Source organism: Sus scrofa, chromosome 7, assembly GCF_000003025.6.
Source record: "Sus scrofa isolate TJ Tabasco breed Duroc chromosome 7, Sscrofa11.1, whole genome shotgun sequence".
In the NCBI taxonomy this organism is placed as follows: domain Eukaryota; kingdom Metazoa; phylum Chordata; class Mammalia; order Artiodactyla; family Suidae; genus Sus; species Sus scrofa.
In genome coordinates, this window is record NC_010449.5 from 1,634,617 (window position 1) to 1,656,450 (window position 21,834).

The following is a 21,834-nucleotide window of genomic DNA, read 5'->3' on the forward strand; positions in this document are numbered from 1 at the left end:
TGTGCCTCTTGCCTCTTCTCCCAACTCCCTAAGACGGCCATCCTGGGCAGGGATTAAGAGGGGACATGCATGCCATCTGCTTGGGCAAGCCCACTCCCTGGCTGGAAACATTCAGACAGGACAGCGAAGCGGACCCATCACAGTTAAAAGTGATGACATTACTACCTGGGTGTCCTCAAGAGCAGGTGCCTGTCTGTGTCCTCCCGGTGTCATCATGGACCGGAGGACGCGCCAGAGGACAGGAGACGAGAGAAGGCACACGCTACCTATGATCCAGACTTCTTTTCTTCTGAGCGATACGTCCATGGTCGCTGTCCCTCCCCAGGCCCGGCACCAGCACGTCCCTAAGCATGAACTCTGCTCGGGGGAGGAGGCGTGGGGCTGCCGGGTCCTGCGGGAGACGTTTCCAGTTACACCGTCAACGGATAATTCTCCTCTTTAAAAGGAAAAATATGATGGCCCGGGTGACAGATCTGAAACAGGTGCAGGGGCACAGGGAGACCGGCTGGCGACAAGTGACACCACCGGGAAGGCGCTTGTCCCCAGTTCAAGGGCCATTAGCACCACGGAAACTGGCATCTGTCCCTGTGGCTGGGCGGCTGCCAGGGCGGGTGGGGAGCAGAGAAGGGGTGGGCGAACGCAGGTGAAATCACAAGCCCTCCACCCCCAGCTAGCTTATTTTGAGATCGAAATTATAGTCACCGTGACCACGAGTGATGGTACAAGTTCACAGCCGCTCGACAAGAAATGCCACCTGCCATTACATGCGCCAACTGCCAAGGCATAGGGAGCACCGCGCTTTGCTCCAGCCCACTCTTGCCTCCTCGTGTCCTGTTCTTCAATATTCTATGGTTTGGCCTTTGGAGCATTTGTACCAGGCACTTAACCATTCCAGAGGCTGCGGACCCACCCCCGTGGAGCTGTCCCCACTCCTGGCCCACAGCTTCCCCTCTGCCCCTGGGGACCACACCTTTTGGGTGGAGGGGAGGGGGCTGGGGGCTTGTGGGGGAGGCTGGGGAGGGACCAGAGGAGATGATTACACACAACCTCAGGCATAAAAAGCAGGACTGGGAGTTCCCGTCGTGGAGAAGCGGAAAGGAATCCGACTGGGAACTATGAGGTTGCAGGTTCAATCCCTGGCCTCGCTCAGTGGGTTAAGAATCCAGCATTGCTGTGAGCTGTGGTGTAGGTCACAGACGCGGCTCAGATCTGGCATGGCTGTGGCTGTAGCTGTGGCTATGGCTGTGGGGTAGGCCGGCAGCTACAGCTCCGATTAGACCTCTAGCCTGGGAACCTCCATATGCCACGGGGGCAGCCCTAAAAAATAAAGTAAAATACAAATAAAAAATGAAAAGCAGGAATGAGTTTCATCAATGGAGCAGACAGGAGCAGGCAGGAGAGTGGACTCTGGTGGCCTGAGAGCACTATCTGGCTCCCTGGTCTTCCACTAAGCACACGGTGTGTGTGCGTGTGCCTGCATGTGCGTGGGCACGAGTGTATGAGCCAGCAAATCAGATCTGAGGGAAGTGCAGCACAAGGGCTATTTACGTGGACGGCGGGGAACTAACGAGGGAGGAAGACCTGGACTTGGCTGCGTCAAAGGACACTAACAGCAGTCCCGAGCGCCATTATCATGAGTCCACGGCGTAAACACGGAAGCTCTTAAACCCGTCCCTCGTGGGGCTGACCGACTATTTGAGTTTTACTTTATCTCAACACCATATCGAGTGGCTTAGGATCTAGTTTATTACGACGTATCTGCTCAAGGCTTTTAAACACCTACACTATCTAGCCACTTGGGACACCCTCTAGAATATACGAGGAGAAGGTCATTCGAAAACAAAACTAAAAGGAAGTTGAAAAAGAAACAAAACATGGGGAAGAGTAGAATCTGTGGTATTTAATCAATTCAACAAAAAATGAAGTAGGGGGAAAAAAGAAGAGAGTTAAAAATAAATCCAGAGGAGGAGAAATGACTGAAATAGAAAAACTTGATTTAAAAAAAAAAAAAAAAAAAGGTGTTCCAGTCATGGCCCAGCAGAAGCAAATCTGACTGGCATCCACGAGGATACAGGTTCCATCCCTGGCCTCACTCAGTGGGTTGAGGATCTGGCGTTGCCGTGAGCTGTGGTGTAGGTCACAGACGCAGCTCAGATCTGGAGTTCCCCTGGTGGCTCACCAGAAACGAACCCAACTAGTATCCATGAGGTGGAAGGTTTGATTCCTAGCCTTGCTCAATGGGTTAAGGATCCAGTGTTGCCGTAAGCTGTGGTATAGGTCACTGACGCTGCTCAGATCTGACGTTGCTGTGGCTGCGGCTGTGGTGTAGGCCAGCAGCTATAGCTCTGATTCAACCCCTAGCCTGGGGACCTCCATACGCTGTAGGTTCGGCCCTAAAAGGATGAAAAAAAAAAAAAGAAAAACTGGGTTAAGAGCAGGAAAAGAATCAGCCTCTGAGCTTCACAAATATAAGCTGCTGAATGCATAATTTGTCCTGTTGGAAGAGAAAGGACTCTTCCAGCAAGAAATTGCACATCAAGCCTTCAAAGCAGTGTCCATGTCACTAGAGCGCCTGAAACTGGGGGTAAATCCTTTTCATGCGGCGCAGGGAGGGTTTCCACTATGATTAGCCGTGCTGATCTCCTCGAGGAGGAAAGGGAGAAAGGAGAAAGAAGACGTGGAGAAAAACACGGCAGGCATCTTTTTGCGGCCCCGGAGAGAAAAGAGCGGTGCCGTAACGACTTCCCGTGGCCCCAGTGGGACACGGAGACGGGTCGGCCTAGCTCTGTCTGCATTCCTGAGGACATCGGAGCTGCTGGGAGCCCTCTCCATGCACCCTTGCCAAGGCCTGCTGGCTGCCTGGCACCCACGCCCTGGGCAGCCGGGGCCCTGTGGCCTTGGCAGACACAGAAAGGCGAGCTCCTCGCCTCCCATCTGTGTGCCCGTCGTCCTGCCAGGCAAGGGAGGGAGCCGGGGAAATTTACTGCCACATCTCTGGGCCCTCAGCCACGTACCAAGGAGAAACTGAATGGGACATATGGCCGTCCCTCCCCACCTTCCACACAGCGGTGACTGCAGGGCCCACGCCAGGAGGCCCAGGTCACACAGGGGACACCAAACCAACGGTGTCCCCTAAAACTCAGGAGCGGCTCATCGCAAAAGAAACTTCTAAAAATGTTGATAGTCCTGCTTTCGCTCTTTAAAGATGCCGCCTGCTTACAAAAATCATATCGCAGAACCTGGAGAACAGTCCTGGGAAAATAAGCAAATTCACTGAAACGATTACAAGCAGTTGGCTAGTTGAAAATTATAAGAATATTTTGTCTCCTCTGCTCTACAGAAATTAAAGAACAGGAAGGGAAATCCTTGTGTGGTTCATTTGGTTGTAAGCAGCCTCATGAGGAAGCCCTGGCACCTGCTTAAACTCTGCCCGTGGGAATTTCCTCTTGGGGCTTGTTGAACAAGAGGCTGACGCCGGGGAGCGATGGACTGGGGGCTTGGGACTGGCACGGGCACCCTGAGGTCTATGGAGTGACTGGCCAGTGGGGACCTGCTGTCCAGCACAGGGAACTCTGCCCAAGAGTCTGTGATGGTCTACCTGGCGAAAGAACCTGAAAGAGAATGGATGCGTGTATAACTGAATCACTGTTGTAGAGCAGAAATTGTCACACTGTAAATCAACTATACTTCAATAAAAACAACTTTTAAAAATGAAAAAAAAAAAGAAAAAAAATGTTGACTTCCTGGAAGAGTGGAAGCCTCAAAACACCTGAGTTTCACCCTGACTCAGTCCTTCTGCCTCCTACACTTGGTCCCGCACAGTGAAAGGACCCTCTGGCCTTCGAATCCGTGGCTGTGTTTCTCTGTCTCCTCCTCAGCAGCGCCCTTCCCACCCGCAGAGGGTTTTCCCGAATAGCAGCTGGACAGAGGGGGACGTTTCCCAAACTGGCCTCACAACGATCCCCTCCTCGGATGATTAAAGACAATGATTCCCCGCGCTCAGCCGGAAGGCCGACCTCACTGAAATACACCTGTCGTTGCGCAAACATGCCTGGTGCCTATTCGGAGCCTTTACCAGGAAAGCAGCCGAGAACGCGAGGCGGACGTGAGCGCCAGGGAACCCAACGAGGCCCAGCCGGGCGGTGGCGGGAGGGGCGCTGCCGGGGACGGGGACCGCATGGGGACCCCCCCCCCGCCCCGAGCTGGGGGCGGCGTTGCCGACCGACTCCTACTCTCCGCCCCCGCTGGGGACAGGTCCTCCGCGCGCGGCTCGCTGTACGTTCGCTTTTCCTGCAGCGACGGGCCCACGGCTCCGCCAGGCAGCCCCTGGGTCGGGACAGTCCTGGCCGGAGAGCCCGCAGCTAGAACGGGGCCTGCGAGGCCGCGGCGGCCGTCAGGCAAGGCTCGCTTGTCCCTGACTCCGACGCCACGGTCCACAGCCCGCCCGATCCGCGCCCAAACCCAGGCTGGGACGCCAGCCTGCAGAGGCAGCGCGGGTTTCCACGCATCCTCGACAGGCTGCAGGGCGGCTGCGGGGCGGCCGCGGGGAGGGCCGCCCACGCCAGGGCCTGCGAATGGTCCTCACCCCTCACGCGGGCCTCCCGGAAACAAAGTGCAAGTTGCCTGTTCGGGAAAGGTCCTTCATTCCGCCCGGTGACAGCTGAAAGCTGTCTAAGGAACGTACCGCTTTAGCGAGAACGGCCCCTCAGAGGAGCCTTAATTAGCACGGTTACCTGGTTCTTTCCGGACCTCGAATCCTGCTCACTAGAAGTCTCTTCCAGAAAACACCTCCTTCTCTCCATCTCTTCCACGCATCCATCCTCCGGAAAACAGGCCCTCTCCTCCGGCCGGCCGCCGGGGCAGCACGTGGGGCCCTGTCCCGGCCGCTTCGCTTGCAGCATCTGGGTGGCGAGTCCGATCACGTTCCGGCCGCAGCGCGGTTCTCGTCGCCCTCTGGCTCCGGTCTGTAAATCAGGACGCAGTCGTGACTTCTGAGCACACTGTCCTCTCGACGGGGAAAAAGAGAAACAGTTCTCATCACTGACTCACACGTTTGACTCTGGGGAGACGACCAGGGAAAATTCTGAAGCCGCTTCTATGTAAACGGGAGAAGGGATGCGAAATCCGAAGGGAAACCCAGACATCGATAGTGACTTTCAAATGCTGCAAGTCTGAAAGGAAAAAGGTCCCTTTCCCCCACTTGGTCCTACAAAAGCAAACAGTAAGGGGCAACCTGAATTTTCACTGGGCCACTAGGTTTTTTCCTGCAGAAGATTTATGTCAAGGGGTAAGCACAGGATGCAGAGCGCCTTTGGGTTTACCTGGGGTTTTGTTTTCTTCTCCTGCGGGAGGCGGGGGGTCTTGCTGGGGAAGGTGGGGGGGGGGTCTCCTCTTATGCTCCCCTGGGGAATGTTGCCCCTTGGGGGAGTGGGCTCACCCAAGCCTTCCCAGAGCCTTGCTCTGCCACATCTTAAAAGGTATGCTGTTTATTTTTAAAAGAACTTTGTTTCTTTCCAGCCCCTCCCTCCTTGGTAAGAGTCCCAGGCGCCTTTCTTTGCATCCTCATTAGCAGCTTAGTCCCCAGGAGGTCACATCTTTGTGCTTCCTTGAAACCCTTGCCTACAAATCAGGTAAAAGGCATCCTATGCCCTGATACATCGAATCTACGCTTCGCTCCATCCCAGGAGACAGCCGTTCCCTCCGGAGGCCCCCTGCTGGAGACTTTCTGGAAATGGCTTCTTCCAGCTTTTCCCCCTTTTGAAATCCTCTGTAAACATCTCCACAAAACTTCATCTTTCGTTTTCTTAACGCGTCTAGTGAAATGATGACTTGAGTTCCAAATTATTTAAAATCCAGTGTTCTGCAAAATTCTACTTGGCCATACAAAGACCTCACTTTTAAACACACCAGTGTGTGAACAGAGCTCTGTAAATACCCTATAGACCATCATTAGCCTCCTTGCAAGTTTCCCTAAAAAAAAAAAAAAACTTTCTTAAAATGAGGATTACATGGCTACTTCTAAGATAAACTACCACTAAAATGTAATAGGTAGTTGGAGATGGTACTTAGTTTGGGTCAAGAAGCCACAAAAAAATTAACATATTTAAACAAAAGCTTGGGCCCAAGATCTAAAATCTGGCAAAGTAACACTAAACGTTAAGGCCTCCCTGGAGTTTGGTACAACTTGTTACTTAAAGCAACATAGAAAGAAAGAAAAATAGAGCAATTACCATTTATAGGAGGACATTCCAGGGTTTCGGCAGCTCCAGGGGCAGCACATACATTCCAGAAGATAAAGAGAAGTTTCAAAGAGTTCAGACCGACGAGCAGCTCTGATGACAGTCTTTACCCACAGCCAGAATAAGTCTTCTGAAAAGACAAGTGTCCACTCTGAGAGGAAGTGTCCTCTCTCTCAAATGCCACTTTGAGCCCCTGTTTAAACTCAGATGGTCCTTGATCTCATGTTGCTCAGCTGTTGCCTTCTTAGTCAGATGGGGAAGAATATTAATTTTAGACACCAGGCTTTTCAAAGTTGATGGCTCCATTTCAGAGGTCAGGTAAGGAGAGGACAGGCCGTAACAGTGGATGAAATATCACCTTCACCTTCCCGTCCCGTCAGAGTGACAACACGCTCAGGAGCACAAACCTGCATTTGTCCTTGGCCATCAGAAGCTTCCCTCCTGCCCCTTTCAGACCTGAGAGTTGGGGCACAGTCCCAGCAGCGGGGGTTGGGGAATGGCAACCCTACGGCTGCCTTCTCTGCCCGCTTTGCACTTGGATGCAGCCAGCGACGGCAGGAGAGAGCTTCTGAAGGCAAGCACCCAGCGAGTTTTCATGATCTCAGCCCTTAAAATTATTTGCAACATCTCCAGCTGTTTACAGCAAGGGAAAAGTCACAGGCAGAGGCATCCAGGACGAGAGTGAGTTTTCATTAACTCTCCCTACAGGCCCTCTGCCTTTGTCCCGTGGCTTTGTCACAGGCGGAGAAAAGAGAACCCAGTGCAAATGACCCACCTGCCCGATTCCAAGAGCCGTGTATTCCTAGACTCACTGAAGTTGCCTAGAACCCTGACTCCCTAGAAAACAGGACTGATAACCTAGACCGTCCCACGCTCTCATTTTCACCCCGTCAGAGCCCTTGCCACCTCTCCGTCCGCCCCAACACCACCAGCCTCCAGGGCCCTCTGCTTTTCCAAAAGAGTTCTTACTTTTAATTCCGATCAATGTACTTCATACAAAATAAAAACACATTTCCATTTTGAGCAGTGTATAAAGAATTACAGCATAATCTTTTTTTTTTTTTGTCTTTTTTTTTTCTATTTCTTGGGCCGCTCCTGCGGCATATGGAGGTTCCCAGGTTAGGGGTCTAATCAGAGCTGTAGCCACCGGCCTACGCCAGAGCCACAGCAACGCGGGATCCGAGCCGCGTCTGCAACCTACACCACAGCTCACGGCAACGCCGGATCGTTAACCAACTGGGCACCGGCAGGGGTCGAACCCGCAACCTCATGGTTCCTAGTCGGATTCGTTAACCACTGCTCCACGACGGGAACTCCAGCATAATCTTTAAAAAGCCCAGCTTTGGGTGTTTTTCTAGGATGAGAAAACTTGGCTCTTCAGGAAGAGTAAACTAAACAAAATTACATATTGGAGTTCCCATTGTGGCGCAGTGGAAACGAATCCGACTAGGAACCAGGAGGTTGTGGGTTCCATCCCTGGCCTTGCTCAGTGGGTTAAGGATCCAGCGTTGCCATGAGCTGTGGTATAGGTCGCAGATGTGGCTTGGATCTGGACTTGCTGTGGCTGTGGTGTAGGCGGGTGGCTACAGCTCCGATTGGGGTTGGTTGGAACCCTAGCCTGGGAACCTCCATATGACACGGGTGCGGCCATAGCAAAGACAAAAAGACAAATATATATATATATATATATTTGTGAAAGATATATTATGTAACAAAGTTTTTATAAAAAGACCAACCGGATTTGAGGTCATCAATTTTCCTTGGAGGAATTAAATTGTGAAAAGTACGGAGACGGTGGCAAATCCCCACAGAAAGCCACGTGAGCTGATCTGTGTATCCCTCCGCCCAGCCAGCCAATCAGCTCCGGAGAACCAGCCAAGGGCTCCAATCAGCCAGAAGCTAGCAGAAACGGCTCCTTTGCGGTTTTTCTTAATGATCTTTACATGGAGGGGTCTGAGAGCTACAGAAACGGTGAAAAGTGGAAAGACAGCATGGCAGGTCCCTCTGTGCCCTGCCCCCCGAGTTCTCTGACTTTTAGCATCTTACATTGGTAGACTGTGCGTGTCACAGCTCTCGAACCAATGCTGATGCATTACTAAGAACTAAGCTCCATGCTTTATTCAGACTTTACGAGCTGTTCCCTCGTCTCCTTTTCTGTGCTGGAATCCCACCTATGGTTTCCTATTGCATCTAGGGCCACTAGGATTTATGACCGACTGGCTGCGGGAGCGAAAGAAAGATGGCAGGCGGGGCTCACTTTCCACATTTCCCCTGAGCCCCTGAAGGGGAAAGCGGACATCGACTAAGATGGAGAAGCTGTGGGAGGAGCAATCTGGGGGGAAAAGCCAGGGCCTTAGTGTTTGACATGGCCTTTAGACATCGGCGGTGAATGAGGCCGGGGGAGAGGTCCAGGTCAGAGACAGAAAGGTGTCACCCCACGCAGAAGTCCCATGCATCCTGTGTATCCAGCAAAGAGCTGTTGACTCATCACTAGAGACAAAGTTTTTAACTGTGTCCATTTGTTCTAAAAGAAAAGTCAACTCAAAGAAGCCATCCAAGATTAGATGACAGTAATGCAGTTGTGCTGTGCCACACTGTGTCCAGCTTCTAGTGGCACAGAGGACAAGCAGCCTGGTACAATATTGACCATCAGGACAAACAGGTACTACATGCATCCCCACCGGGGTCTGTCCACCGAGACTCAGCCCCCAAGTCCGTGCCCATAAACAACGGGAATGTCTTTTTTTTTTTTTTTTTTTTTTTTTTAAGGGCTGCACCTGCGGCATATGGAAGTTCCCAGGCTAGGGGTTGAATCAGAGCTGCAGCTGCCGGCCTACACCACAGCCACAGCAACAAAGGATCTGAGCCACATCTGCAAACCACACCATAGCTCACGGCAATGCTGGATCCCTGACCCACTGAACGAGGCCAGGGATTGAACCCACATCTTCATGGATACTACTTGGATTCATTACTGCTGTGCCACAACGGGAACTCCCAAAACTGCAGTTCTTTTCAAGGGACATTTCCACAAACTGGCAAAAGACTGCTGTCTTAGGAGCACGTGTGGCCAGTGACTGCGGGCTGGTTGGCATCCACACCAGACTGGACCATGTGGTGCCTCCCACCTGCACGCACACTCTGAATGTCTCCAGAACAACAAGCCTTCCTCAATGTCTACACACGAAAGTGGAACAATCTTCACAAATACCAAAATGCAAATGAAAGGCCCCCCGCTTTCCACACAACTATTGCATTTTCTTCCTCTCAAAAAGCACCACTGGGTACGACCCATAAAAGCAAAAACGAATACATTGCACGTCACCAAAATCCAATACTTGCTCTTCAAGAGACACCATAGGAAAATGAAAAGACAAGCTACAGACTTGGAGAAAATACAGTGAAATCACATATTTGATAAAGGACTTGTGTCCTGAAATAAACTCTTATAAATCAACAATATGATGACACACCACTTTTTTTTTAATGGACCAAAGATGTGAAAGATATCAAAGAAGTTATATAAAAGAAGAGCTAACATGCACACACACAAAAATGCTCAAAAATCTGTCATTTTGGAAATGCATATTAAAACTACCATAAAATAATATTTCACATCCACTAGAAGAGCTACAATAAAAAACGAGATGAAGGGGGAGCTCCCCCTGTGGCTCAGCAGGTTAACAACCTGACTAGTATCAACGAGGATGTGGGTTACACCCCCGGACACACTCAGTGGGTTAAGGATCCAGCGTTGCCATAAGCCGTGGTGTAGGTCGCAGATGTGGTTCAAATCCTGAGTTGCTGTGGTGTAGGCGCCAGCTGCAGCTCCGATTCCACCCCTAGCCTGGGAACTTCCATGGGCCACAAGTGTGGCCCTAAAAAGAGAAAAAACAAAGGAACCAAAAGGTCAGGTGAAGGCAAATGTTGGTGAGGATGTGGAGAAACTGGAACCCTCGGGTTCATGCTGGTGGGAGCCTGAAGTGGTGCAGGCGTCTTGGGAAACAGCTTGGCAGTTTCTTGTCACGTTATTCCCGTGTGACCTAATAATTCTCCTCCCAGGTATCTTCCCAAGAGAAATGAAAACCTATGAACACAAAGCCTCACACGAATGCCCACAGCAGCGTTACTCACACCGGCTGGGAAATGGACTCGACCCCGTGTCCAGCAACGGGTTTGGAGAAAGGCCCTGGATACACCCGCGCCGATGGGATTCGACGCCACTCAACCGTGAGAAGGAATGAGGCACTGACCCCGACGCAGCCCGGACCCACGAAGACACTGTGTAGGTGAAAAAAAGCCAGAAACAAAGACCATCAACGGTGAGGTTCCGTTGGTATGAAATGTCCAGAAAAGGCAAATGCACAGACACAGGAAGAAGATCAGTGGTTGCCGGGGGCTGAGAGCAGGAACAGGGGTTCACGGTAAACGAAATCTTGCTGGGCGATGGAGCTGTCCGGACCCCCTTGGGAGTTCCCTGGGGTGCAGCGAGCAGAGGACCCAGCATTGCCGGGGCCACGGCACAGGCTGTAGCTCAGCGCAGCTTCGACCCCTGTGCCCCAGAACTGCCACAGCTGAGGGTGCAGCCAAACGAAACAAAACAGAACAAAATCACTTTGAGCACCTCGTTCGGTTTCCTAAAACAGAGTGGAATTGTGAACTTAGGACGGGTGGATTTTATGATCTCTAAGTTATACTTCAGGGAAGTAGTTTAGAAATAGGAAACCCAATCACACGAATAATGAAAAGTCAACTTGTTACAAGAGGGAGGCGAGCACCACGGCCGTCGGTGGCCAGCTGTTCCAGGGCACCCAGGCTGGATCCAAGGAGCGGTAAATCACAGCCCACACCGGTCGGGTCACTCGGCCGGAGGAAAGGCCAGTCAAAAAGGTGGGTGAGGAAGAGTTAAGACTCTTACCCTTCTCCTGGTGGCACTGCCACAGGCTGTGTGACTTTGTGATTAGCAGAAAATTAACAGTAATTAAAAACCAACTTCTCTGTCTTCCTTTCTCCCCGGGGATAGGAAACTTGGAGCCAGGAGGGCTCTGATGTTATGGAACAGTCAGACTTGTTTACAACCCAGCTGATATTAGACCCTTAAAATTTCCAAGTGACTGTGAGTAAGGAGCTAAATTTTGTGCAATAAAAAATGAAAATAAAAGAGAGGGTTGAAAAAACTGGATAAAAACCTAGATGGGACCATTTAACCCTTAGTCTCCTCGGAAGTTACTAAATGCCGTTTTAGCTCTTTAGTTCTATAATGGCTGCACAATTTGTTCATCTAAGTATCAACTTTTTAAAATTTTCTTATAAAATGTAAATACACGTCACTGACCTAACACACTGCTTGGGAAATGACATGAATGCTATTCGACAGGAACAAAGTACCTGGGTCAACAGGATTCATAAATCCACAAATACATTTCCAGAGTGAACACGCATTCCGTGGAATTTTTGTTGGATATATTTTCTTTCCTTGGACTTACTCTTTTAGAACTTAAAACCTACAGAGCATCAGCAGGAAGAGTATGAGGAACACCCACACGTCCTGCACTAGGTTCACCAAGTGCTTCTGTTTCCGGTATCTGCTGTGCCTCTTTTCAGAGAGGAAGTTACAGACCTCCTGAAACTTTATCCCCAGTGCATCCGCATGTCTCCTCGACGACAAGACAGGATCCAGTCAAAAATCACACAGCACATCCAGTTGGCACATCTTTCTCTCTTGTCTCCTTTTACCTAGTCAGGAAACAATAACCCAGTCTCTTATTTTTCTTTAACTTTCCATGACATCGATATTTTTGGAGACTCCAGATATTTCTTCATAAGGTATCTGCCCATCTGAACTGCCTGCCTGTTTACCAGGTAAACCACTGGGCGGGAAAGCCACCGACGTGATGGACTATAGGGGGCTCGTGGGGTAGCCTGGGTCGTGATGAGTCACATTAAATGTGGTGACCTGATGCAGGTGGCATCTGCCGGATTTCTCCAAAGTGAAGTTACCCTTTGTTCTTTTGTACGAAATGCACAACTTCAGAGGACGGGAGGGTGTCCTGTTCCCCAGGGATCTGTCACTTGCAGTTTTCATTCCTGCCTGAAGCAGTCATGACCACAGGGATCCTGGAAGGATGATTTTCTGGTTCTGTCGTCTTCTGCATCGATCGACAGGTATTCTGCTCGGAAGAAGGACTCTCCATCCCCAGCCTGATCTCACTCCCTTTGTGGCATCAGTATGAACCCATGGATTTCCAAAAACGAATAAACAGTCCCTGTGTTGCTCGTCGTCACGCTCAACCTGTCCCAGCTTTGGCCGGTGGGGGCGCCCTCATACTTTTGAGGCGGCCTTACTCTGGCATAACGAGCCGGTACAAGCTCACCTTGTAGATGTCCTGCCCTGTTTCTCGAATCTGCCACTTCCTGTCCCTTCTGGAGAAGAATGACATGTAGAAGTCACCATGGGGGCGGCGAGAGTGTTCTTTGCTGCTGGGCTGTCATTGCTTCCAGTCCTTTCATGGAGGGAGCGAGGAAAGATGAGGTTTTAAACCATGAGTTCACACTGCGAGTTTTCCAGTTCCAACTATCGCCACAGGTTCTCTCTGTCCTTCCCCCATTCCGCACACGGACCTCCCTCGCATTGATTCTTTACGCCCGAAAAGGAAAGAACAAATAAATCGCTTGCTATAAGGTAAAACCTTCGCTGCTGCTGAGACCATCTGAAACAACCAGGGAAAGGGGGAGTATTCACGCCCAAATTCTAAAAATTCCATTCTGCAGCATGAATCATCTTTTTTTTTCCCCCCAGTTGGAATTTGAGGAAGGGTATATTTATGTTTATGTTCTTGAGACTGCTTTTCTGCCTTCTAAATTGGAAGTTAATTTCACAGGCTAGAAGAACCTTATGACAGGAACAAGGCATGAAATTACAGAAGTGCAAAGCCCAAGCCATGCTCTTGGGACCAAATGTTGGCTTGCGTTTCCCCAGAGGGTAAGGCTCAGGAGAGAAAGTTTCCACGGGAAGAGACGGCAGCAGAGAGGGCAAGAGTGGCCCTAAAAAGAAGGGGGAGAAGACAGCTGAGGCATCAGAGGCGCTTGATAAATGGCAGCCTTTATGGTCAGGATTGGTAATATTTTTTGGCACTAATGTGACCAACTCTCATAAAAAATAAGAGTATCCACTGAGCACTGTAGAGGCTCAGTTCTAAAGGGAAAACTAGTCCCAAGCATCTCAGTTTTCTGAATCCCTGAGCAAAACCACTTCTTGCTCACTGTATGCGAGGACATTACCAGCCCATGGCTGCAAAATGAAGTCACATTAACTTAAAATACTTTTTTTCCTCCACTGTAACATGTGCCTGTGGAAAGTACAAAGAATTATAAGAATCACTTAAGAGACAATTATCAACACCCAAAGAGTCACCGCCAGAGCTGGCATATTGCCAGCAACTCCAAATCCCATTCCTTGTCCTCCCCCATGAATTAACTACTAATCTGAAAGTTTATAATCATTTCTTTTACTTTCTTTGCAGTTTTTAGCACCTGTACGTACACTCTAAATGTAAAGCTTTGTTTTGTTGGATTTGGACTTGTGCGTAAATGTACTTGTACTGTTTATATTATTTGGGTTTTTTTTTTTTCATTTAAAATTACCTTTGAGCCATCATATTATTGTGGATAGGTGTTTCTCCTGGTTTTCATTACTACCCAGTGTTTGATTATTCACGCGTTGTAAGGCGTGTGCATGCGCCCCGCTGCGGAAGCGCGCTCCAGACGTGTTCGGTGGAGCCTGTAAGAACACCACCGTGATGCCTGACGCACGTGGCAGCGTGGGCGCCAACAGAGAACTGCCAGCACTGCGGAAACGTTCCCGTTGCTCTGTGTCTTTAACAACACTTGAAATGTTGCTAATCTAGTGGATGTGCAGTCATATCCTTATTTTTTTTTTTTTTTGGTCTTTTTGCTATTTCTTTGGGCCCCTCCCGCGGCATATGGAGGTTCCCAGGCTAGGGGTCGAATCGGAGCTTAGCCACCTGCCTACGCCAGAGCCACAGCAACGAGAGATGCGAGCCGCGTCTGCAACCTACACCACAGCTCACGGCAACGCCGGATTGTTAACCCACTGAGCAAGGGCAGGGATCGAACCCGCGACCTCATGGTTCCTAGTCGGATTCGTTAACCACTGCGCCACGGTGGGAACTCCCATATCCTTATTTTTAATGAATTTTATTACATTTATAGGTGCACAACAATCATCACAACCCACTTTTATAGCATTTCCATCCCAAACCCCCAGTGCATCCCTCCCAACCCCCACCCTGTCTCCTTCGGAAACCATAAGTTTTTCAAAGCCTGTGAGTCGGTATCTGCTCTGCAAAGTTCATTGTGTCCTTTCTTTAGATTCCGCATGTCAGTGAAGGCACATGATGTTGGCGTCTCACCGTCTGACTGACCGCACTGAGCATGATAACTTCTAGGTCCCTCCATGTTGCCGCAAATGTCATTACTTCTTTCCTCTTAATGGCTGAGTAATATTCCATCGTGTATCGGTACCACTTCTTCTTGATCCACTCCTCTGTCGAGGGACATTTTGGTTGTTTCCATGTCTTGGCTGTTGTGTAGAGTGCTGCAGTGAGCACTGGAGTACGCGCGGTAACATCCTCATTAAATTTACACTGCATTCCTCTGGTTACCAAAGGGCTGAGAATCTTTTTCGTATGTACACACACGTGGGTATACACATGCTGTTTGGTCTTTGTCTTTTATTAGGTACATGTTTGTTCTTTGCTCAGTTTTCATTAAATTTGCTGTTTTCTTACTGCCATGTAGGAGTCTTTGATGTTTTTAATTAACGTTAATTTAATTACTTTTAAAGAATTTTTTTCTATTCTAAGTACCGTGCTTGACAGTGAGGTGTCTCGCCAGTGTCTCCCCCGGAGGCCCTGCAGGTAAGAAGAAAGGGCACAAGGCTCAGGGGGAGACAGGCTCTCCTGTGCGTGTATTGGCAGCTCCTTTCCCACCGCATAAATACACCATGATTTTTCCATTCGGCTTTTGATGGCCGTTCGGGTGTTGCCATTTTAGGACTATTACGAACAAGGCTGTGTTGAGAATTTGCATTCAAGGCGTCTTGTGAACACGTGAATGTGTTTCTATCTCTCTTGGGAATCATGCGGCAAGAGTGTGTTTCTCTTTTGAAGAAAATTGGAGCGGGAGGGACGGGGAGTTTGGGGTTGATGGATGCAAACTATTCCATCTAGAATGGAGGAGCCATGAGGTCCAGCTCTTCAGCTCGGGGAACTATATCCAGTCTCATGGGATAGACCATGATGGGAGCCAACAGAAGAAAGGGCGTGTGTGTATATATCTGACTGGGGCACTTTGCTGTACCGAAGAAATTGGCGCCGCCTTGTAAATCAACTGTATTTCAATATGTTTAATTTAAAAAGAAAACTGCCAAATGATTTTCCAAAGTGACTTAACCATTTTGCGCTCTCCAGAGCAACGCTCAGGTTCCCTCCGTGCCTTGTCTTTGCCAACACTTAATATTGTCTGTATTTTCAGTTGTTCTAGACTGAGTTCAGCAGTATCTCATGACGGTTTTCATGTGTTTCACTGTGCTGCTTCATGTGTGCTTTCTATTCATATATCTTCTTTTGTGTACAGTATTCTTTTTGTTGTTGTTGTTGTTGTTTGTTTGTTTTGTTTTGTTTTGTTTTTGGTCTCTTTAGGGCCCCAGCATATGGAAGTCCGCAGGCTAGAGGTCAAATTGGAACTACAGCTGCTGGTCTACACCACGGCCACAGCAACGCAGGATCCAAGCCTTGTCTGCAACTTGCATCACAGCTCACAGCAATGCCAGATCCTTAACCCACTGAGTGGGGACAGGAATCAAACCCACAACTTCATGGACACTAGTCTGGTTCCTAATCCACTGAGCCTCAACAGGAACTCCTGAGGTATTCCTTTATGCCTTTTGCCCATTTAAAAACGGGGGTGTTTTGTCTTATTATTGAGTTGCAATAATTCTTTATATACTCTGATTACAAGGCCAGTGCAGATATATGTATTGCAAATATTTTCTCTCGGTCTATGACGTGCGTTTTTAGTTTCCCACAGACGTCTTTTGAAGAGCAGATATTTTTACATTTTAATTAAGTCCAATTTACATATATTTTTAATGACTAGTGCTGTCTAGGTGCTCAGTAAGAAACGCTTATGAACCCAAAGCCCTGAAGCCATTCTTCCATGTCTCCTTACAGAAGCTTCATGCTTTCACACCAAGGCCTGTGGTCCAATTTGAATGACTTTTTGCCTGTGGCAGCAGGCAGAGGCCAAGGCTCATTTCTGCTCTTCTGTTTATTCCATGTGAAAGGCTCATTGGTTGGACTTAAGGTTAATTTTTAATGTGTCTCTGAGACTCTCCACTACACTTGGAGACCCTTCTGCCAACAGGCCACTGTGCAGCTCCCAGTGTCCCCCTGCTCATTTCTGGAAATTCCTAGAGCTGCTTAGGAAGGCCACCAAGTGTTCTCTGGGCTGTGGTCCTCGTGTGTGTCTGCAGGGTCCTCCCGCCTGCTGGGTGATGGCCACGGTCAACACCCTCCCTGAAGAAGCCTGGGCACTGGCCCAGCTGGTAGCGCCATGGTGCAAACACCAGGGTCTGAGCTGTGGGGGCCCCTGTCCCGAGGGCCAGAGAGAGCTGGGGGAGGTGGCCTCCCCTCCAGCACAGGGCTGCTGGGTCTTCCAGACCCAGATTTGTGCCCAGAAGGCCGTTTCTCCAAATCGTAAGCTCCCGCTCTGGTCTTCAGCCCCCTGGAGGCTTCAGTTTGATGAACAAGAAGAACACAGATGCACGGCTCACCCTCCACGTTCTCTCCTCTCCTCCATGGAAACCCATCTCCCCCCAGAGCAACCCCGTCTCCTTCCCAATGGCACCTCTTCTCCGACCCTAGGAGACCATCTTACTCCCACCTCCAGAAAAGTGTCTTTTCTCTATGGAAGGTTCTCTAGACAGCTCCACGTCAGCAGGTCTTCATCTCAGCCTTAGATAATGAAAAGCCCCATCCAGGCTGTTTCTCCGGACAAAACAAAACAGTCCTGATGTGACACTTAGGGCGAGGGGTCAGGCCCGCCCTGACACCTGTCTGCCTGTTTCGCTCCCAGTCATTTTCCAGGGCCTGCTTAGCACCCCTCCGCCCGGCTGGGGCCTGCCCGTCCTGGAATGGAAGCTGGCAGGAGCGGCAACAGACAGGAAAGTGGGAGATGACACTACCAAGAGGCACCTGCTGTGAGGGACAGACAAGAACTCAAACGAGCGAAGGGACCAAACCAGCCTGGAGGGTGCAGGATGATGAAGAGACTCCTCTAAACTGAGGAGTAAACGAAACCCAGACGGCAAACGACGGGAAAGGCCGCCAGGGTGAGAAGCGTGAGAAGAGCTGACGAGTGTCTTAGTGTTTTCGCCATTAACACCACGGTGGCCGCTAGTTGGAGGCAAAGCAAACAACCCATCGCGGTAATGCGGTATCTTTGTTTTACCAGAAGTTTTTCAAAATCAGAGATTGAAGCAGAATTTTGTCTATGTCATTGCACATTTCACTTGATACGGTCAAGAGAGCTACTTTCTCCAATGGTTTAACAGTAGCTAGTACTGGCCAGTGCGATTCAGAAAGAAAGAGAAGCACTGTTGGGACACGAACCCGCCCACACCAACTAGGCATCCTGCAGTTCAATTCTATCTGACACAGGCTCCCCAGCTGGTCAGGGCACAGTTGCCCACAAGAGCGACCCGCTGCACACTCCAGCCTCAAGGCTCAAGGATCAGCTGCCCTCCTACCAACTGGCTACAAATGTGGGCCCCCCGCCCCCAGGTTTGCTAATTCTCTGGACCAAATCGCAGAACTCAGAGAAAGCACTTCTGATGAGTCTTTTAACAAAGGATGTGCATAACTCGAGGTCTGGTGGCAGGTCCATGGAGACAGGGCTCGTCCCACCCCGTCGGTAAGCTCAGCAACCAGGACGCGCCACCAGCCTTTGCGGAGTTTTTACGGGGCTTCCACTGTGTAGGCTGCACAACTGATTGAATCACTGGCCAGGGGACTCGACTCCACGTCCCACGTTCCTCCCCACACTACAGATGGCTGGCCTGGATTGTGCTGGGTCTTTTGGGTGACGTGACCGGCCCGGGCCGGAAGTTCTCTAGGGACCCAGTGCCATCACCTCATTGGCTCTCCTGTCAGTCAGGAAGTTCCATGGGTTTCTGAAACTCTGTGCCAGGAACCAGTGACAACGTTCAGATATATGTGTACACAACAAGGACCAACTGAAAGTCACGTAAAAGTCCCCTCACAAAGGCCGAATACGAAAGAAATTAATAGACGTCAGTACACTTGTTTTATACCAATAAGACCAGCAGGAGAGTAGAACCACTCAAAGGCTTTATTACAGTAGCAAGACACTGTGTGCAAAGTATCAGAATAAAGACAATAAGAAATGGGGTGCAGGTTCCAGGGGCTACAGAGGGGAATCGGGAAAAGAAAGGCCCAGGAGGTTGGGCTGGGGGAGGGCACTCCCAAGCGGGCAGCGCAGATGGCCACGGGCTGAGTGGCCTGACTTTTAGGACAGTGACTAAAGCCTCAGGGATGTGCCTCACCCTGGGATTAACGGGACTCGAAAGGGCGTGGATCCTGGGGCGAGATGCTGCCTGAGGCTCCGTGACACCAGGAGCCTTGTTACACGGCAGCACTTAGGACCTTGTGGCCACAGAACAGAGGGCGAGTCACCCACAGAATCCATCATCCCCACTGTGATTCTGGGGCAGGAGGACAAAGACGGTGACTCCGTTCAAAGTGAACCACGAAGCAGGTGAAAACAATTCAGCAGTGAGGTACGAGAAGGCGAAATTTAGGCCTAGGGTTTACTGCTTTATGTTGCTCTCGTTTCCTGCAACCTTCCAAACGTTGGTGTGCATGCTGACTTAAAAAGAAAGCTTAAATTTAGTTAGAAAAGCTGGTATGATTTATTCATTTTGTTTTTCTACCACCACCATCTAGTGGAGAAAACTCTGAACTTCAGACAGAATGAGCTGGGGTCCAGGAAAAAGGAGCAGCAGAGGGCTTACTGTCACTTTCACATCCGTAAGATCGCTGAATTCTCACAAGAGACTGGGAGAGAGGCGTTGCTGTTTCCCTCTTAGATTTGGAAGCTGAGGCTGGGAAGGCAAGGAGCTTGTCCGAGGTCAACTGTGGCCAACTCGAGCCCACATTCTGGGGCAAGTCCCGAGTATCTTCACCCACAGTCCAGCCAAATGGCACAATCTTACTCATGTGCGGGACTGTGGGAAGAAAGTGCGTATCACACACAGAGAGTTTTCTATGTTTTTCCTTTTCTTATTTTTTCTTTCATATATTATATACAATACACATAAACACACGTATAAAAATAAAATGGGATTACATGATATAAATGAGTTTGTCACTTCTCATTTTTACCCCATATTACACATTGAATATTTTCCCACTATAATAAAAACTTTTAAAAATATACATCAAGGGAGTTCCTGTCGTGGCACAGTGGTTAACGAATCCGACTGGGAACCGTGAGGTTGCGGGTTCGATCCCTGGCCTTCTTAAGTGGGTTAAGGATCCGCCGTTGCTGTGAGCTGTGGTGTAGGTCGCAGACACGGCTCAGATCCCACGTTGCTGTGGCTCTGGTGTAGGCCGGCGGCTACAGCTCCGATTCGACCCCTAGCCTGGGAACCTCCACATGCCATGGGAGTGGCCCAAGAAATGGCGAAAAGACAAAAATAAAAATTTTTTAAAAATTGAAATTAAAAAATATGCATCAGGTAACAATAAAGAATGAAATTACAGGTAAGTGCACAGTGTAATACTGAAGTGCATTTTGAAAGACTGGAAGAGGGAGCTAAAATATTAACCAGGAGGATCTCTGCGTAGACTTTCCGTGATAAGCATGTATTATTTCTTTTAAAAAAAGTTTTAAGCCTCACATTTATTAAAAAAAAAATTCAGGAAACGTCACAGTTGTTGTCCAGTTGTTTAAAATACTATTTTAAAGTATTTTGCTTGTGTTAGAGGTGACCGCATGTCCATATATTTCTATACATGTTTAAAATTAAGGCAGTGCATTACATTTCCATATTTAGTAATATTTTCTCCAAAATTCCTTCTGAGGACCGCCCTGGAACCTGAAGGGTGGCAGAGTATATGGCATAAGGATTATTTTGAGCTGAAGAGAGCTGAGAAGAAGCTAATTTGCCCAAGAGCAGGACATAAATCTGTGGGTGTCCCCCTCCCCCTCTGCCCAGGAAGGACAAAAGTCAATCACTGAAGGAGCTCCCGTCATGGCTCAGTGGTTAGCGAATCTAACTAGGAACCACGAGGTTGGGGGTTCGATCCCCGGCCTTGCTCAGTGGGTGAGCTGCGGCGTAGGTTGCAGAGGCGGCTCGGATCTCGCGTTGCTGCGGCTGTGGTGTAGGCTTAGGCTCGGACTGGACCCCTGGCCTGGGACCCTCCATATGCCGCGGGAATGGCCCTAGAAAAAGGCAAAAAAAAAAAAAAAAGTTAATCGCGGGAGAAAACCCCAGACCCTCAGCAGCCCAAAGGTGGCACCAGGGGACGCTGCCTAACACCCTTGACCAGCCAGTCCCCGGCTGGCACCAGAGGACGCTGCCTAACACCCTTGACCAGCCAGTGCCCGGCTGGCATTCGCTCCCAAGTACCTGCCCTCCCACAAGCCGCCTCCCTGGAAACGCAAGACGCTCTCCGTCGGTCTCCTCCCTTCCCTACAAAGGCACTGCTCTCCACGCCCAAGCTCCCCACCGCGCTCCGTGAGTCTATCCGTCCCTAACTCCTCCTCCTCTTTTCAACCCGCCTTGTGCCAGTTTCGCTGGCAGGCCCGGCCGGGGCCTCAGGCGGTGGAGGGAGGCGTCTTTCCCTCCCTGCAAAGCTCTTCCCCAAGTCCTGGCTCCCGCGAGGTCGGCGCGGTTGCGCGGGGGGATGACCGTGACCCTGCACGTCAAACTGAACGACGGCCCAGGACCAAAGGCTCCTTCTTAGCTTACGTTTGCTCGCCTCCCACTAACCTTACCTAGTGGGAACACCTCTACTTGGAAAACCACCGAAACATCGGATTTCGGTCCTCTTACCAACTGCCCGGCGGGGGGACAGCGCTACAGCCAACGTCAACCCAAAGCAACGCCTCCTTTGCTCTTTCTTTCGACCCCGTCCTCCGCCTGGTGCCAGTTCTTTGTGAGCCATTCCTCGTTTTGCAAAATCGTCTCACACGAAAAGGCTCTTTTTGAAACCCTCGGGTGTTTGCTTTTGGACGTTTCGAGATGTTCGTGTGAAGAGTAAATTCGTATTAAATTAGACTGGCAGCTTTTGGGAGAGTCCACCCTTTTAACTCTCTTTCTTCCTCTAAACACCAAGGGGCGGGTCTGTGACACGCGTGGGGAGAAGACGCTTTCGGGGACGCAGAAGGGCCGCACAGACGGTCGCCCGGTCCCTCGAAGCGCGCAGCGCCGCCTCCCGGAAGCGCCGTCTCCCGGCGGCCAACCCCGCGTCCGAGCAGCGTTCGGGGC

At 50.1% G+C, this 21,834-nt stretch overlaps 1 protein-coding gene across 6 annotated transcripts in view; it reads right to left on the reverse strand.

The window, feature by feature from the left end:
• The window catches only part of MYLK4 (myosin light chain kinase family member 4), an 88,415-nt gene extending 66,801 nt beyond the window's left edge, over nucleotides 1-21,614 (reverse strand). For 2 of the 6 annotated variants that reach the window (XM_021100112.1, XM_021100109.1), the window contains exons 1-3: nucleotides 21,400-21,614; nucleotides 6,231-6,369; nucleotides 4,734-5,000 (exon numbers count right to left, since the gene is read on the reverse strand). In XM_021100112.1, the coding sequence (XP_020955771.1) occupies nucleotides 4,734-5,000; nucleotides 6,231-6,233 (270 nt within the window). In that variant the 5' untranslated portion in view covers nucleotides 6,234-6,369; nucleotides 21,400-21,614. Of the gene's footprint in view, nucleotides 1-165; nucleotides 1,116-4,733; nucleotides 5,006-6,230; nucleotides 6,370-21,399 lie in introns of those variants that run through there. The other 4 variants (XM_021100110.1, XM_021100111.1, XM_013977395.2 and 1 more) reach the window with 4 other exon arrangements.